Source organism: Saccopteryx leptura, chromosome 11 (genome assembly GCF_036850995.1).
Source record: "Saccopteryx leptura isolate mSacLep1 chromosome 11, mSacLep1_pri_phased_curated, whole genome shotgun sequence".
Taxonomy (NCBI): Eukaryota; Metazoa; Chordata; class Mammalia; order Chiroptera; family Emballonuridae; genus Saccopteryx; species Saccopteryx leptura.
Genome location: NC_089513.1, coordinates 23,220,691 through 23,239,053, shown reverse-complemented (window position 1 = coordinate 23,239,053; position 18,363 = coordinate 23,220,691). Strand labels below are relative to the sequence as shown.

Below are 18,363 nucleotides of genomic sequence, written 5' to 3'. Positions count from 1 at the left end.
TAAGATTTATTTTACCCATAGAGAACCGATCTTCACCCCCTTGAAAGCAGTTGCCCTTGTTGAGAATGCATGCCTTACACTAAGAACTTCACTTTACAACGAAGGTGTTACAACAAATGTCCATGGGCTCTACTTTGTTTACTACACACCACAATATGTAGAAGCTATGGCCCTGGTAGACTATTGGAGTGGCTTCTTAAAAGCGCAGCAACTTGAGAATACCTTGCAGGGTTGGGATGCTAGTCTTAACAATGAGGTAAGTATATGGTGCACATATGGTCACAACATGGTACTGCATGTTCTGACTCCAATAGTCAGAAAACACAGATCTGGAAGCCAAGAGATAAGAGTGGCCTCTGTTACCATAGCTCACATTGACCCATGTGGGGAACTTGTGTTCCCATTCTTTGGACATTAAGCTCTGCTGAACTAAAGCACCTGACTTTAGGTGGTTGGCAGGGGATACCAAGGGACATAGAAAGGTTTCCACTAAAACTAGAGTTGATGCTTGGTCATTTGGGGGTCCACATGCCAGCAGACTAGCAAGCAAAGAAGGCAGTAACTATCCCATCAGGAGTAGGTGACTACTATGAGGAAAGTGGGCAGGGAGGAAGCCATCTGGAATGCCTCTTAGTGTTGCCATGCCTGGTGATAAGCATAAATTGGCAACTTCAGTAAACAGGGTCTGATCAGAGCCTGATAACAGGAGGCTGAGACTATTTAGGAATTGAGTTACCCCACCAGTCAAGCGACCTAGGCAAGCAGAAGACTAACCAAGTGTGAAGGGAATCCAAATGGCTGCCCTCTTGACGACCCCCCTCCTGACATGCTCATCCCTTTGTGCACTTGCACCCCTGGTTTCTCTTCCTCTTCCTATGAGGATACCAGTAAGACTGGATTGAGGTCCCACCCAACAGCCTTACTTCAACTTAATTACCTTATTTCCAAAAACAGTACAAGGATATTGAGGACTGGGACTTCAACATAAGAATTTTGGGGAAACACAACCCACTCCAAAACAGAGTGGTAGAGGAAGGAGATGAGTATCAGTTATGAACTCGGAATCACGTGTAGCCACACGGATTATAGCTTGTCCTACTATAAACTTCCTGGAGTGTGTGTGCTGGAGACTGGGACTTGAGGAAGCAATGACACGATGGAGTAAACTTCATGTGGGCATAGGTAGAGCTGAGCCATGCAGGGGTCAAAAATGTCGGTGCACCAGGCACATCCCCTCAGCACATGTCATTTCCTCACATACCAGCCCAACTTCTGACAGCCTGTGGACCCTCTGAGGCTGCTGGAACCCACCCTGACAGCGTCCACAGCAGGCCAGAAATGCCAAGAAGTGCCTCATGGAAGCAGCCCTCTACCCGTGACTGATGGGAATTGGTGAATGATGACCCCAGCCTCTCCCCTCAGGTGAGCTCTCTGAGGTACATGTCCCTGCACTGTGTCCCCAACAGGTTTAAGCTCCAATTGTCCACTGTAACTTCCTTGAAAAGGCATGCTTTTGTTTGTTTGTTTGTTTGTTTGTTTGTTTAATTTTGCTTTCTTTCCTTTCCCTGTCTCATTTTCTCACCTCCATACTGTGCTTTCTGGGATCAACCCCTAGAAAAAGTACCTGTACTCAAACCCTTATCTCAGCATCTGCATCTGGTGGAACCCAAATGAAGATACCAGCAGTCGGCAAGTAACTCATGTTTACTGAATTTAACATGTATACTTATTTGACTGGCTTCATTCCCTTCACACTCTGTATTTCTCTCTCAGCTGGTTGTTTCTCTGTGTTCTCTTTGAGGTCACTAATTCGTTCATCTTACTACTGTGAGTCAGGTGCTCAGGGTACAGCTGGGAAAAGGCTGGAGAGGGGCCCTGCTCTTGTGGAGGTTAAGGTCTAGGAGGGAAGCCCAACCTTGAACAGCTAATCCCCCCCCCCCCCCCCCCCCCCCCCGGTCGAGGGGAGTGGGGAGTGGGGACTTGAGTGCCCTCCCTCTTCTCTTCTGCCCCACCCCTTCCCTCCCCCACCCGCTCCCCGCCCAGCGGGGCTTCTGACAGTTGTCGCCCGGCCCGGTCCGCGCATCGCCTCCTCCTGCCCGGGTGCCCCGCAGGTAGAGAGGGGCGGGAGGGGTGTGAGGGAGAAGAGGAGGAGCTCGAGTCGCCGCGGCCCATCGCTGCGGCCCTCTCCCGGGAGGCGAGAGAGGGACCCCCTCCCCTTCCTTTTCGCCCCCTCCCAGTCCTCTAAGCCGGCCCGGGAGAAGGGGGCGCCGAGGCCGCCTGAACAGCTAATTTTAAGAAAAAATCGTGTAATATCAAGAAGGGAAGGGGGAAGAATACAGCAGTGGGGTCCCTGAGGAAGTGACCTTGAGTCTGGCACTGAAAGGATTAGTAGGAAGTAACATGGCACCAGTCTGCACTTGGGCCATCTCAACAGCAGTTTGTCCTTCTGTAGTCCAACAACAGCAAATGTGACAAAGGGTCAATAGCAATTGGAAGAGAGATATGGTTAACACAAAAATGCAGAATAAATCTCAGATCACCAAGAATCTTTATTTTACTTCATATCAAACTGAAAGCGCCATTAAAATAAAAGTATTTTCAATTCATAAAACACTTTTACATCAATCACCCTAAAGAGAAAAGTGAAATCCCTGAGAAATTGCTGACAATAAATAAAGCACTAGAAAGAAAATGTTAAGTTCAAAGGAAAATTTCCTGAGACTGTTCAATTTGGGGAAGTCAGTGGCCCTTTGCAAACTTCAGTTTCTCAAAAGGATATCCAATTATTGCAAGTTTCCTGTCATGACAAGAAGCTGCCACTTTCAATAGCGCCTTACACTGAAAGAGGGAAAATAATCAATATTCTTTCAATCAATTTGCCCATAGTTCTGGGAAAGCTATTACACAGAGCACAAAAGGAAAATATTTGCTTTGTGGTAACATAATTTTATGACATACAATAAGTACCGTGATATTGTAACTTGTACTAACTAAACTGCTATCTCAGAGTGTGAGTGTTGTACAAAAGGCACATAATCTTCCTGTTGTTTGTGGGTGACAAAAGGAAGACCTTAATGTTTGTAAAAAAAAAAAAAAAAAAAAAAAGGTAAGGTTAACGCTTTAAAGATTCCAGGTTCTTGCAAGGGCAAGATTCTCTGTGAAAACCCAGGACTGACGGCTTGGGCATTAACTGTCACCAGTTAATTGTTAACTCTCCCCCACCCGACTTTCTTAGTGCTATGTAAAATAATGGTGTGTTTTACAACCGATGCCTCTTCATTAAATTAAATGTGGTGCTGTGTAGTCCAGTACACAGAGTGAGCCATGTAAAAATAAATCTGACATTTAAACCCTGGTAATTTTCCCAACCTAAAAGATGCCAGCAAAATCATTTGGCGTCTTAAATTTCAACATGAGCATCACAGACTCAGAAGGGGTTAGAAAAATGGGGATTTGGAAAAACTCACACTCTATTTCCGGTTCTGCCAGAACCAGCGGGGACAACAGTAGGAAATTGATTTCATACTTTGGGGCCCCATTTCCTCATCTGTAAAATGAGAGAGTGCAACCAGATGGCCTCTAAGTCTTCCAGCCAGAAAGGAAGGTAATTTTAAATCTTGTACCACTGTGAGTGTGTTATCACTGTGGAAATGCCAGAGCACGTCGCCTCAAAGCCTAAGGAGTTTCTCCTCTCCAGCCATCCCTGTTCCCTGTCCCCCAACAGTCAGGACTCCAAATCCAGAATCTGTTCTGGATCAAGTAGAAAACACAATTCATTCACAACTTTAGTAATTAATGATTGAGAAAAGGACCATTCTTGAGTTTGGGGCAATTTGTAAACTTCTTTTAGAAATTGCAGAACTCAACTAGCTTAAGTAAAATTAAATGTTTACCATAAATTTAAAACATCAAAAAGAAATTACAGCAAGGGTTCACTTCAAAGTCTTCATGATTGACATAACCGCACAAATTCGGTGGCTCCACTGCCTCCTTTCATGCCACAGAAACATCAGCCAAAAAAAGCTGTTTTCTGAAAGAAAATAACAAAGAAATTCCATTTGAATTAACCATTTATGTCAGCACCCTGCTCCTACACTGCGATTTTATTCAACATGAATAATAGTGCTTGGCCAAGAAAAACACGTGGCGCAACACGGGTATTCTAAGTGATAAACAATGGAATGTGAGAATAGCATGCGTGGCTTTATGGTAAATAACACATGTATTTATATATATATATATCATAATATATTATATATATTTTTGATACATGTATTTTTCTTTTTTTCTTTTTTTTTTTTTTCTGTATTTTTCTGAAGCCGGAAATGGGGAGAGACAGTCAGACAGACTCCCACATGCGCCCGACCGGGATCCACCCGGCACGCCCACCAGGGGGCGACACTCTGCCCACCAGGGGGCGATGCTCTGCCCCTCCGGGGCGTCGCTCTGTTGTGACCAGAGCCACTCTAGCGCCTGGGGCAGAGGCCGAGGAGCCATCCCCAGCGCCCGGGCCATCTTTGCTCCAGTGGAGCCTCGGCTGCGGGAGGGGAAGAGAGAGACAGAGAGGAAGGAGAGGGGTAGGGGTGGAGAAACAGATGGGCGCTTCTCCTGTGTGCCCTGGCCAGGAATCGAACCCGGGACTTCTGCACGCCAGGCCGACACTCTACCACTGAGCCAACTGGCTAGGGCCTTGATACATGTATTTTTAATTAAAAAGTTATCATCTGTCTTGGGGATGTAAAGTACAGCAGAGAGAACGTAGCCAATCATATTATAGCTATGTATAATATGATTGGTGGCCAGGTGGGTACTTGAAATATCAAGGGAAACACTTTGTAAAGTAGATGATTATCTAACCACTGTGCTGTACACCTGAAACTAATACAGAATAATATTAAATGTACACTGAAAATTAAAAATAAAATTTAGAGGAGACTTGACTTGGGGTAATGAACACAATACAATGTACAGATGATGTATTAAAGAGTTGTACACCTAAAACCTATATAATTTTATTAACCTATGTCATCCCAATAAGTGCAATAAAAAAGAAAAGAAAAAGAAAATTTAGAGTTGAAGGGATGGGTAAAAAAATGAAGGAGCCCTGGCCGATTGGCTCAGTGGTAGAGCGTCGGCCTGGTGTGCAGGAGTCCCAGGTTCTATTCCCGGCCAGGGCATATAGGAGAGGCGCTCATCTGCTTCTCCACCCCTCCCCCTCTCCTTCCTCTGTGTTTCTCTCTTCCCCTCCTGCAGCCAAGGCTCCATTGGAGCAAAGTTGGCCCAGGTGCTGAGGATGGCTCTATGGCCTCTGCCTCAGGCGCTAGAATGGCTCTGGTTGCAACAGAGCAATGCCCCAGATGGGCGGAGCATCGCCCCCTGGTGGGCATGCCGGGTGGATCCTGGTCAGGCGCATGCGGGAGTCTGTCTGACTGCCTCCCTGTTTCCAACTTCAGAAAAATTTAAAAAATAAAATAAATAAAATAAAAAGATGAAGAAATACAAAAAGATGAAGACTCAGAAATACAAATTGGTAGTTACAGAATAGTCCTGGGTATGTAAAGCACAACATAGGGGATATAGTCAATAATATTATAATAACTATATATGGTGTCAGATGGGTACATTTATCAGGATAATCATTTCCTAAGTTATAGAAATGTCTAATCATGAGATTATATATCTAAAACTAATATAATATTGTAAATCAACTGTAATTTAAAAATAAAAATATATTTTAAAAAGCAAGAAATAAAAGAAAAGTTACAATCTTTCCTTACCTAAACATGTTAGAATTAAAACAAGAATAACAGCTAAAATCAACAACTGCAAAATAAATTGCAAATTCCTAAAACTTCCTGTTTAAATTTCAATTCTAAAGGTCCTTTCAAACTATTTTAAATGTGATAAGTCACTTAACTAAGTTACTAACTAAGGTAAGCTCCCTTTTTAAAAATTCTCTGACATTCAGTCAATTACCCATGTCTATGCTGAATTCTTAGTCATTGAGCTGGTGTAGACACTAATGAACCTCAGTGAAATGCTATATCACGTGAGTAAATGTATTGGGCTCAGAGGAACTAGAGTTGTTGGGTCAAATGCTATTGTTAAGCAACTAGAACATGCTCTGTATAAACTGGTGAGGGGAGAAAAGAACGAGTTTAAAAATAAAAAAAGCCTCAAGCAGGCAGTGGCTCAATGGATGGAGTGTTGAACTTGGATGCTGAGAACCCAAATTTGAAACCCCGAGGTCACTGGCTTGAGCACAGGCTCATTTGGCTTGAGCGTGGGCGCATCCAGCTTCAACATGGGTTGCCGGCTTGAGCATAGACATGATCCCATGGTCACTGACTTAAGCCCAAAAGTCACTGGCTTGAAGCCTAAGTTTGCTGGCTTGAGCCCAAAGTCACTGGCTTGAGCAAGGGATCACTCACTCTGCTGGGGCCCCTCAAGGCACATATGAGAAAGTAATCGATGAACAACTAAAGTGCCGCAACTATGTGCTGATGCTTCTCATTTCTCTCCCTTCCTGTCTGTCTGTCTGTCTCATTTAAAAAAAAATTATGGTTTATGAGGAGTTTCATTTAGTATTGCTATCTTAGCTTTGGAGGCACTCCTAAACACTTGTGAAAACTGATTGTGACTTGGGACACACTGCAAGCTCTTCAATGTCAAGAGGGGGTCATCTTTGCAGCTACAGTTGACTTACTAGTTTTGCTCTAGGAATCCTTCCGTATTGCTAGTCCAGAGCAGTAGTAATCTGGTGCAGGATGACACTATGACACCCTTGTGTGTTTGCTGAGTACAATATCATTTGCCTTATTTACTGACTAATCAGGTGTGTGTTTTTTTGTGAGTATTGCCCTTAATGTAGGTGAGTAACAGTCACAAAAGAGCCTAATGAGAGCAAGATAAAAAGATGTATGATAATTAAGGAAGGAAAAATACCCTCATTCAAATAGGTATGTCATGGCCTCCAGTCTACTTTCAGTGGCGGGGTCCAGAGAAGTCACCCTGCATGAACACCACACCCTTCCAGCCTGATGGAAGGCCTCGCTTGCTTGCAGTGGGGTTATAAAGAAACATCAAAGGCTTCAAAATTACCATTCTAGGTACAACTTGATGATGTGAAAATTAAAGGCTCTTACCATTGATGCTACTGGTAGATCAAACTGTAGTCATCAACCAAAGAATAATCCGGGTCATCTGCAAAAAGCAGAACACAGGGCAACATGAAGCCAACACTTTTTCATAAGACCTGAGCCCTTTCAAATCAAGGCACTCCACTCAGAGATCCTGGTAACTACTCTTCTGTAAGAAGAAAATGTATCTGGCAACAAAACCTACAAATGGTCATCATGACTACAAACCAGAGAATATTCTGAAAATCTCTATTATGATTTTTTGTGCCCTTTCCATCCATGCCCAGATAGCAGTACCCACAGAAAAGTCATCTTCATGTGTGGACCAAAATAAGTCCCACATTATCAAGTAATTATAAGGCAACAGGAGATTAAAATAATGTAAATCCTTATATTGTTTAACAATGTAATTTCAGCCACTAATTTTTTTTTTCAATCACTAAATTTTTGCTAAGCTGCTAAATGCAGCAATAGCTGTCTCTCTTCTCATTCCTTTGAACATAGTTAGGTGTATCTTTCTTTTATTCAAGTAATAGGTATTTGTTGAGTACCTATTACCTGCCCAGTACTGTGTTGTGAGTGACACAGGAAAAAACAAAGTGCCTGCCTTAAAGGAACTCATCATTATCCAAAGGATAAAACTAACAAAAGGGCTAAAATGCGTGGTTCTCCCAGAGCTATGGTAACAGTTCAGAGGGAAAGGAGACCACTGATTAGTAAAAGATCCCATTCTAGGCAATGTACAAAATACACAATATATAGTTTCACGATTGTAGACACCTGTACTTTCTATAAATGATATTTCTGTGTAATCTAAAGAAAATTATGTCTCAGTTCTTCTCTTCTCATGGTCCAAGATGAAATACACTCTTAGGTAAGACTACCTTATAAGAAGTTTCTTTTGGTGCTCCAGGAGCACCAAATTTCTCTTGGAAAGTTATAAAATAGACACAAATTACCAAATTCCACTCTATGACACATAATAATATAGTAAGATTCTACTATAGATTTATTCTCTTGGGAATTTGATTTTATTTATTCTCTTCTTTCCCTTCATTTCAAAATTCTATCTATTCAACCTTAAAGAACACCTAACATAGGATTTCTAAAGGTCTTTTTTGGTGGCATACCTGGTAAACTTTTAGGAATCGGGACAGGTCCTCTCCTATAAGAAATGAAAACCAAAGTCTTTCAGAGATGTTCTTGTTTTTCTAATTTTCTACATCACATAGCAAGCATATTGCACTCTCATCAGATCTGGTTTCTATTTGAAGGGCTAAGAAAAGTTCAGATGAAGCCTAAGGTCGGCAGCACTGACTACTGGAATCAAAGATGCAGTCTTTCTGTTATGCTGATGAGCAAGATGCACAGCAGAGGCGCACAGAGCCCTGCCCGCCCCTCAACCCAGACCGGCAGGAGGAACGTCTTTGCTGTGTAGGCAAGATTTCCTGAGCTCCTTGTACATCGGCATCTTCACACGGAAAATGGGACACACAACAGCTCCTTCACAGTGATGATTAAAAGAGCTAATTCATATGAACTGTTTTGAACAGTGCCTGGCATTCTTAAATATTGATGATGATCATGGCAACCCCCCCCCCCCCAAACAACACATTATCTTTTGAAAAACTAGACTGAAAATTCAACAGCTTAGACTTCAAGGCGACTGTATATAAAACAAAAGATTCCTCTTCTCTCAGGACCTTTTAAATCAGGGGCAGTAAACGTTTCTATGAAGAGCCAGATGGTAAATGATTTAGGCTTTGCTGGCCGCGTATCACTATTGTTGCAACCCTAGTCAACTCCATTGTGAAAGCAGCTACAGACAGAATGTAAGCAAATGAGTGTGGTCATGTTATAATAAAAATTTTCATATACAAACACTGAAATTTGAATTTCATATAATTTTCATGTCACAAGATAATATTCTTTCAATATTTTTTTCAACCATTAAAATACTTGCAAGGCCTACCAAAACAGGCAGTCAGATCAGACGTGCAGGGAGGCAGAGTTTGCTGACTCCTGTCCTCTAGGCTCTAAGAAAGGTACCGGACTTATCACACTCAGGCATGATGTTGTCCTTCTTGACTAGTAAATAAGTAGTAAAACCCATTTCACATTTGTCCTAAAATTTCTAAGTCTAGCAACCTCACTGAGCAAATGCAGTGGAGCTATGTTTCAATATGAATGTCTTACAACACTAATGATAAAAAATATTTATTAAAAGTACACTGTTCACAAAAATCAGGGGATATTTTATCGCTTCATATTCATTTTTGAAATATCTCTTAATTTTTGTGAGCTGTGTATTTTTCGCCTGACCTGTGATGGTGCAGTGGATAAAGTATTGACCTGGAATACTGAGGTCGCTGGTTTGAAACCCTGGACCTGCCCAGTCAAAGCACATATGAGAAGCAACTACTACAAGTTGATGTTTCTCACTCTTCCCCCGCCCTTCTCTTTCTCTCCTCTCTCTAAAATCAATAAATAAAATATTTTTTTTTAAATAAAGGATTTTTTCTGGGGACTCCAAGATGGTTACAGATAGGCAGGAGCTACATGCACCTGCTTCTGGCACCAAACTGGCTTTACAGCTAATTGTAGAACAATTAACCTGAATAACCTATTCAAGGCTAGCTGAACTGAAATATTATAACCAAGGATGTACAGACGAAGCCACCTAACGACTGGTAAGAAGGGTGGAGACATGGAAAGGTCTAGCCCCTGCACCCACATGTGGGGGCTGATAAGCTGGAGTTGTATCTCAGCTGCAAAATGCCCTCCCTCCTAGGATCACAGAATCTCAACCCCACACAGGGATCTCCAACCCAAAGCAACAAAGACAGAAAGACAGGAAGAGGAGCCTGCATAGCACCTGGTGGTGAAAATCAGTAGGGATTCAGTCCACCTGGGAGAGAAGAGAGTCTGCTAGAGACTCAGATATCACCATCCCAGGGTCAAGCACTCCTATTGTTAAAGCACCAGCTTGGGGAGTGCACGGATAGGTCCTCCAACTGCTGAAAATAATAAAGATTAGAGCGGAAATAAATGACATACAGACTAAAAATACAATACAAAAAATCAGTAAAACCAAGAGCTGGTTCTTTGATAAGAAAACAAACTGATGAACCTCTAACCAGACTCATCAAGAAAAAGAGAGGAGCCTGACTAGGCAGTGGCGCAGTGGATAGAGCGTCGGACTGGGATATAGAGGATCCAAATTCGAGGCCCCGAGGTCGCAAGCTTGAACACGAGCTCATCTGGCTTGAGAAAAAAAAAAAAAGCTCACTGGCTTGGACCCAAGGTTGCTGGCTCGAGCAAGGGGTTACTTGGTCTGCTGAAGGCCCGTGGTCAAGGTACATATGAGAAAGCAATCAATGAACAACTAAGGTGTCACAACGAAAAACTGATGATTGATGTTTCTGATCTCTCTCCGTTCCTGTCTGTCTGTCCCTATATGTCCCTCTCTCTGACTCTCTCTGCCCTTGTAATAAATAAATAAATAAATAAATAAATAAATGAGAGGATGCAGATAAAATAAGTTAGAAATAAAAGACAAGTAACAACTGATGCCACAAAAATACAAAGGATTATAAGAAAATACTATGAACCAACTACATGTCAACAAATTGGACAACCTGAGTGAAATTAACAAATTCCTAGAAGCATACAATCTTCCAAAACTGAACCAGGAAAAATCAGAAAACCTGAATAGACCAATTACCCCTAATGAAATTGAAGCAGTAATCAAAAAACTCGCAGCAAACAAAAGTCCTCTACACAGGCGAGTTTTACCAAACATCCAAAGAAGAATTAACACCTATCTTCCTCAAAGTATTCCAAAAATTTCAAGAGGAGGGAAGACTTCTAAGTTCTTTTAAAGAGGCCAGCATTATTCTAATTCCAAAACCAGATAAAGACACTACAAAAAAAGAAAATGATTGGTTAATATCCCTGATGAACATAGATGCTAAAATCCTCAAAAAAATATTATTAATCCAGATCTGGCAATACATTAAAAAGATCGAACACCATAACCAAGTGGGATTTATTACAGGAATGCAAGGTTGGTACAATATTCACAAATCAATAAATGTGATACATTACAAAAACAAAATGAAAGCTAAAAGTCACATGATCATATCAACAGATGCAGGACAAACATCTGATAAAATAGAAAATACTATGAACTCATTTATGATAAAAAAAAAAAACACCTCTCAGCAAAGTAAGAAAAGAGGGATCATTTCTCTTCATGTGAAAGGAAGCTGGTAATTACCTTGGCAAGTTCTGCCCCATAGTCTTTCCTGGTGGGGCTGCATTCTTCTGGGGGCAGTAGAAATTCTCATACATAATAGGTGCTAGAGAAATCATCAAGAAACAAAAAATGATGAGGCAGATGTATTCCACTGTCAACAACATATGACAAGAAAGACTTATAGAATTGTTTGAATGAGCTCCCACCCCTACAGCTCCATTCACCTGGTGGAGTCTGTCCAGTTTTTCGCTGAGTCACAAAGTATTCAATGTCCTTCTCGATGTTGCACATTTCTAAACTCTTACGGACTTCTTCATACATCTAACAAAAAGAAGATACATCAATATAAAGGGATGTCCATAAGATTTGTAACATGGCTTATTAAAACAGGAGGTTTGATGTATGGCTGACTCATTTACAAATTTTATTTTGAAAAGATTTTTTTAAAATATACTGATGAGATGAAAGTAAATAGATACCAAGTCCCAAGACCAATGGCATACCCAGATGCAACGACAACTACTTGGAGAGAAGTTCCATCCAGTCTTACAGATTTTCTCTGTTTAATTGTTCTTATAAAGTGAATGTCTCATCTAAGTGAGAGTGGCTATTTCTTAGCAAAATAGTTGTGATAACTTGATTCTGGTCCCTCTGAGATCCAGGAACTCCACGAGTGTTGCTGTACAAATTAAACCTGGACAATGACCCTAGAAATGCCATTGAACCCTGAACCCTGGAGTGACTATTAGCCTGGGTATGGGTCAGTCTACTAGCACTTAGTGCTGTACTGGAGTGACCTTTTAGAACTCACATTCATGCTATAATATCTCTGTCTTCCATAAATTAAACTGTATTTGGGTCTCCCTTCTCTGCCTTACTACTCTGAATTTCTTAGAGAAAGTCATGGTGGTAAAATAGACCAGGAATCAGGCAAGTTAGGTGCTTATCTGGGTCCTTCTATTAACTGACTGTGTGGCCCTGAACAAGTCATTGTAGCTCTCTGGCCCTCAAATGAGAAGGATGAACTAATAAAGGTCTATAGTTCCTTCTACTCTAATGAATCCTCCATGGATGCCTCTGACTTACATCATCGCTGGTGACACATTGTTTTGACAGCTGATTTACGTGTAGCCACAATGCATTCCGAAAGACTTTTATCCGTTCATATTCCTGAGCCTCGAACACCTACAGAAACACAACTTTATGTAAACACATATACAGAGAAAGAGGCCACTTGTCTAGACTGGCAATGACTTAAGAAACAGTGTCTCCCATCAATTATGCAAGCTTATTGGCCATTTAGGGTACTCGCCTCAATATCAAGGAAGCTCAGAAACTCTTAGAGCAGGCAAAGAATGCAAATGGTTCTGATATGATATTAACACAGACAGAATGGGATACAATTCTGAAGGTAAGAGGTCATGAAGAAAGCAGACACACAGGTTCTAACTTGAATTTCAGCTCACATTTCCAACTGCCTACGGGCAACCCCACCTAGGCAGCCTGCCGGAGCTTCCAATTCAAAACTTTGCCCCTTCACCCCCACATACACACTCCAGTGAATGAATTCAATTGGCAAGATGGTCACAATTGATGCTAGCTGATGGGTACATGAAGGTCCTTGTGCTTATATTCTAATCTTTATGTATGTTCAAAATTTTTATTAATAAAAAAAAATTTTAAGTTACTGTCTGAACTAGTTTTTTGAATATAAATAAATACCAACTTTTGTAAAACCAAGCTATCTATAAAGTGAATGCTATTCTATTCAACAGTGAATGTTATATATCAATATATTTTTAAAATATTGTCTACAGCCTGACCAGGCGGTGGCTCAGTGGATAGAGCGTCAGACTGGGATGCTGAGGACCCAGGTTCGAGACCCCGAGGTCACCAGCTTGAGCGCGGGCTCATCTGGTTTGAGCAAAAGCTCACTAGCTTGAGCCCAAGGTCGCTGGCTCAAGCAAGGGGTTACTCGGTCTGCTTAAGGCCCGTGGTCAGGGCACATATGAGAAAGCAATTGATGAACAACTAAGGTGTCGCAATGTGCAACGAAAAACTAATGATTGATGCTTCTCATCTCTCCATTCCTGTCTGTCTGTCCCTGTCTATCCCTCACTCTGACTCTCTCTCTGTCTCTGTAAAAATAAATAAATAAATAAATAAATAAATAAATAAATAAAAATAAATTGCCTACAGCAGTATTACATTTTAAAACTTTTTAGAAAGTAAAATTTCAAACATATACAAGAGTAGAGAGAATAGTATAATCAATTCCCATGTATTTTGGACCCAGCTTTGTCAAAAATTTTGGTCATATTTGCTTCAGATTCTGTTTAAGTTCCTGTGTGCTTTTCCTAATCTCTGTCACTTTCCTTCTTTCCCAGAAATAACCACTATCCTAAATTTTATCATTCCCATGCAGGTTTTTATAATATGTATGTAATCCATAAAATGTACATCATATTGTTTTGCAAGTTCCTAAATCTTATAAAATGGCTTTCCTCCAGGCTTTTCCATGAGAGTGTTGAGTTAAGGAAGTAAAGCAAAAAAGAGTGTGTTAAGTAGGGGATAGTGACCCACAGGATCAGATGATAAAGACAGGTCAAATAAGATTAGAGACTGCAAGGCCTGCTGGACCTCACACCAAGGGGATCACTGATTCCCCGGAAAGAACGGGGCGAGGGGGCAGGGAAGCAAAAGGCAGAAACAGCAGGCTGGGACAGGCAGGGCAATGAGGACGTGGAGACAGTGCCTTCAAGGATCCTGGCTGTAAAGAGAGGAGAGGCTAGCAGATAGGGAGCAATAGCCGCTAGGTTTTAAAGCCAGAATTGAGCTGAGTTTATGTAAATGATAATGAAAGAAAATCCCCACCGAAGGGAGCTGTGCACAGGCAATGGGGGGAAGGCAGCCGGATGGGATCCTGAGCCCAGGTGGTGGGAGAAATCTTGATAGGACAAGAACAGCCCCTTTTGTACTGTATCAGGAGACAAGGAGGGAACGTGGGTGTGTAGGTCAGTAGTTCTCATGTTTGGAATCGCATCAGAACCACCTGGAGAGCTTCTTAACACAGAGGCCACTGAATCCGCTCCCAGCGTTTCTGATTCAGTGGGTCTAGAGCTGGTCTGAGAATATGAATCTCTAACAAGTTCCCAGGCGGTGCTAATGCTACAGGTCTTGGGACCTCACCTGGAGAACCTCTGTTTAGAAAATGTGAAGAAGTTTCCAGATCATGTCTTATTTTCTCTGGAAAATTGTAAATAATGTGCTGAGAATGAAGGGGGGCAATGGTGAAATCAAAGATGTAAGGAAGGTAAGATACTCAAAAGCCTGCTCATCTACTGTCTGCATTTTCCTCATCACATACCAAGTGCATGTGAGGCTCTTTAAAGGCAATTGGTTAATTAACCATGAGTTGATTCATCTATTTTATGCTTGTACTAAACGAACATTAGAGGAAGACTTTACACAGAGTTGGACAGTACGATCAGGATAAGGAGGAGACAGAAAGTTGAGATTTAGGGGACAACACTCCAGTTCCTTCCATCCTCCACTTAAATTTCTGATTTCTAATCTGCCCTTAAGCACTTCTATCAGAATTGGGAGGTATCCAGCAGACGGATTTCTACAAAAGCAGACTCTACAAGTTCTAAGAGAAAGGCCCGCCCCCTCCTGGGCAGCTTCCGGTTTCAGTTACCTCACAGGCCTTGATGTGCTCACTCTGCCACTCTTCTCGGACCTTGTCCAGCGCGTTGATTTGCAGCATATATGCCTTGTCTGCAGTAGAGGGGAGGGGCTCGGGTTCAGAAACGGGGCTGGAAGGCAGCACGCGATGCACCCCTCAGGCTCAGGCTCACCCCAGATGGCAAATGAAACTCGCAGTAAGCCCCCAAGGCCCCATGGTGCACTGAACGTTGCAAGGCCAACATTACACATCTCACCCTCATAATATCTTTGTGACATAAGCACCGAACCAAGCAATTAGCAAGAAATGATGCAAGGGAGAAGTGAAAGCGGATGGACGAGGAACCTCAGCCAGGGTTTTCTTTGTCTTACTCAACCTCTGTAGCTCAGGAAAGTATCCAATAAGAGGTGCAGAGAACTACCGTGAGCCTTAAAGGGCACCAAGTTACTTTAGTTTGGGGTTTAGGGACTTCTTAAGAGACCGTGGTCATGAGAGGTTTATTTTCTGCAGGATACTCCGGGAATACAAGGCTTTTGCAAACACCTGGTAGGATCTTAGAATTCAATGATGACAAGGCTTAGCAACTTGGTTGTTTCTTTCATAGCACAAAAGATTTCATTGGGCTGAAATGGACTTTTAAAATAGATGCTCCCAAAAAATGAGAGTGAGCCCCTGATTACAAAGCAGCTGCCACATGACCTACCATCACCATTCTATCTATCACATGTTAGGCGGCTGGACGAAGGAGGCATGGCTAGAAACTGCTGCCTCATTTACTTCCTGGAAATTTCCCTTCCCTTCCTTCCTCCCTTCCTTACTTTCTCCCTGTTTGTCCCTTCTGAAAGCCTACTGTATATGTATATATTCTTCATTGTAAGGTATATATCAAACTATCTTTCTCGGACAGATTTAGAATAATGTAAACCCCACCACAATCCACCCCATCCCTGGGAGTCCCCTCACCGGCGTCCTCTGCTGCTGTCTTCGAAGCTGCCAGTTTCACAAAAAGCTGTGAGGACAAAAAAAAGAACAAGGGATCAGGAATGCTGAGGCCAGGATTCTACAGGCAAAACAGATCTAAAAGCAATGACTGTGAAGAGACAAGTGCCAGTACAATCTTACCTATGCTTCTCTCATGAGCAAATCAATTGGCCCACTAATCCTATCGCCATTGAAAAATATCCATCAAGCCTCTGGTCCCACAGTCTTCCTAAAGACATACCCCTGACCTCTGGTTGCTGGCAATCTTATAAAATTGCATTGGTAACACACCCAAGCAGGAGGCAGCCTGCCTACAAAGAGTATACAAATTTAATTTTGAAAAAAGATGAAAAAAAAATCAAAACCTCCTCCCCAACTTATCCCCCCACTCCCTCCCCCTTGGTCTTCCTTCTCTTGCTCTTCCACAACCCATAAAATGTTGACAAGGGTTTTTCTGATTCAGAGGATCCTCAGAACCTAATATAAGTTATTGCCAGAAGCTTAGGGTGCAGGTCCATTTTTAATTAAGGTTATTGATTGGCTTTAGCTTGATATAATAAATCTCAGATTTTTCAGGTGATCAGCCCTCCCAGGTACCTTTTCTTGTTGCTTCGTGTTTACCAGGTTGGCATTTCGCTGGACAGCCTGCTCTGCTTCATCTTTGTCTCGGCATTTCTGCTCATAGTTCTTCTTCGCCTGAGTTGTAATGAGCCAATAGAGGACCAGAATAGGTGAGCAGAACATAACCCCGAAAAGCAGCCGTCCTAGCCTACCAAGCCCAGCAAAACACAGGGCACTCTGAACAGAGCTGTCATTACCGCTAGACTGTGGCCACTCAGAATGCAGATGCTCTTTCTTATCTATCTTTCTCTGGCCCTTTCCCAATTATGTATGTAGTGTCAGCTGATCAGGGAAAGAACAACTTCTATTTGGCAAACAAAGTATGAATTTTAAAAACTGGCCAGAAAAAAACATGGCATTTCAGATGGAAAATATCAAAAGATCTATGTATCTATAAATTATGTAATCCAACCGCCCTGGCCGGTTGGCTCAGCGGTAGAGCATCGGCCTAGCGTGCGGAGGACCCGGGTTCGATTCCCGGCCAGGGCACACAGGAGAAGCGCCCATTTGCTTCTCCACCCCTCCGCCGTGCTTTCCTCTCTGTCTCTCTCTTCCCCTCCCGCAGCCAAGGCTCCATTGGAGCAAAGATGGCCCGGGCGCTGGGGATGGCTCTGTGGCCTCTGCCCCAGGCGCTAGAGTGGCTCTGGTCGCAACATGGCGACGTCCAGGATGGGCAGAGCATCGCCCCCTGGTGGGCAGAGCTTCGCCCCTGGTGGGCGTGCCGGGTGGATCCCGGTCCGGCACATGCGGGAGTCTGTCTGACTGTCTCTCCCTGTTTCCAGCTTCAGAAAAATGAAAGAAAAAAAAAAAATTATGTAATCCAACCTTTACACGACATATATAATCTTCAGAATTTGGTGCCATCACTTGGTCACAGTAACTGTAATTATGCTTCAATACTCTAATGTGCCTCACAATTACATGTGGGCAGTGGCATCAATTCCATCATTTCTGTTGCTTAAGGATGGTCATGTTCCTTTCTGATTTAAAGAATTCTGTTTTAGCTAATTCAAAAGTAGGCCAGTAGTATGAAAGCAGTTTGCAAACTATAGGTAGTGAGTCAAATAATTTTCTATTTCAACTATTGAAGCAATTTTAACCTGTTTAAACAAATGTGAATCTGTTCGCTAGTAAGTGAAAATGGAGAACAACAAAAAAATGCTTGACTAAGAATGAAGACTCTCTTGCAGAGATAGTTTATGCTCATTGAATATTTCATATTCTTCCCTAAATTTCTCAGCATCCCTTGCAATTCAGTTAGGGTTAACTTTTCTGTGAAGAACCTTATCATTCTCTCTCTGTACTGAACACACATAGAAATAAAAGTTTGTCACTTTTCATTATTACAAGCACAAAAGATATTCATGCAACGATTCCTTTGCAATAATGTGTAATAGACATTTTTCTGTATGAAGCAATGGTTTCCATAGCTGAACACTTTTAATAGTTGTAAATATATGCTCACCTGCCATAATTTTCTTATCCAATTCTATGGTGGACATCTATCTTATTTTCCATTTCTTATAACATTAAAATGCTCATTTGAGTAGTGTGAATTTATCTGCATGGATCACCTTTCTAGAAGTATAATTGTTTGGTAAAACAATATACACACATCAGACTTCCCTCCAAAATAGTTGCACCAATTTATATTCCACCAAAGGTATACAAGACTACCT

At 42.0% G+C, this 18,363-nt stretch overlaps 1 protein-coding gene across 1 annotated transcript in view; it reads right to left on the bottom strand.

Annotated features, from left to right (window-relative positions):
- Positions 1-3,085: 3,085 nt before the first annotated feature.
- Positions 3,086-18,363, bottom strand: part of PSTPIP2 (proline-serine-threonine phosphatase interacting protein 2) — a 76,258-nt gene continuing 60,980 nt past the window's right edge. The window contains exons 7-15 of the mRNA XM_066353062.1: positions 16,661-16,759; positions 16,046-16,091; positions 15,095-15,174; positions 12,484-12,582; positions 11,622-11,718; positions 11,419-11,500; positions 8,270-8,304; positions 7,146-7,203; positions 3,086-4,030 (exon numbers count right to left, since the gene is read on the bottom strand). Of these exons, the coding sequence (XP_066209159.1) occupies positions 7,154-7,203; positions 8,270-8,304; positions 11,419-11,500; positions 11,622-11,718; positions 12,484-12,582; positions 15,095-15,174; positions 16,046-16,091; positions 16,661-16,759 (588 nt within the window). The 3' untranslated portion in view covers positions 3,086-4,030; positions 7,146-7,153. The remainder of the gene's footprint in view (positions 4,031-7,145; positions 7,204-8,269; positions 8,305-11,418; positions 11,501-11,621; positions 11,719-12,483; positions 12,583-15,094; positions 15,175-16,045; positions 16,092-16,660; positions 16,760-18,363) is intronic.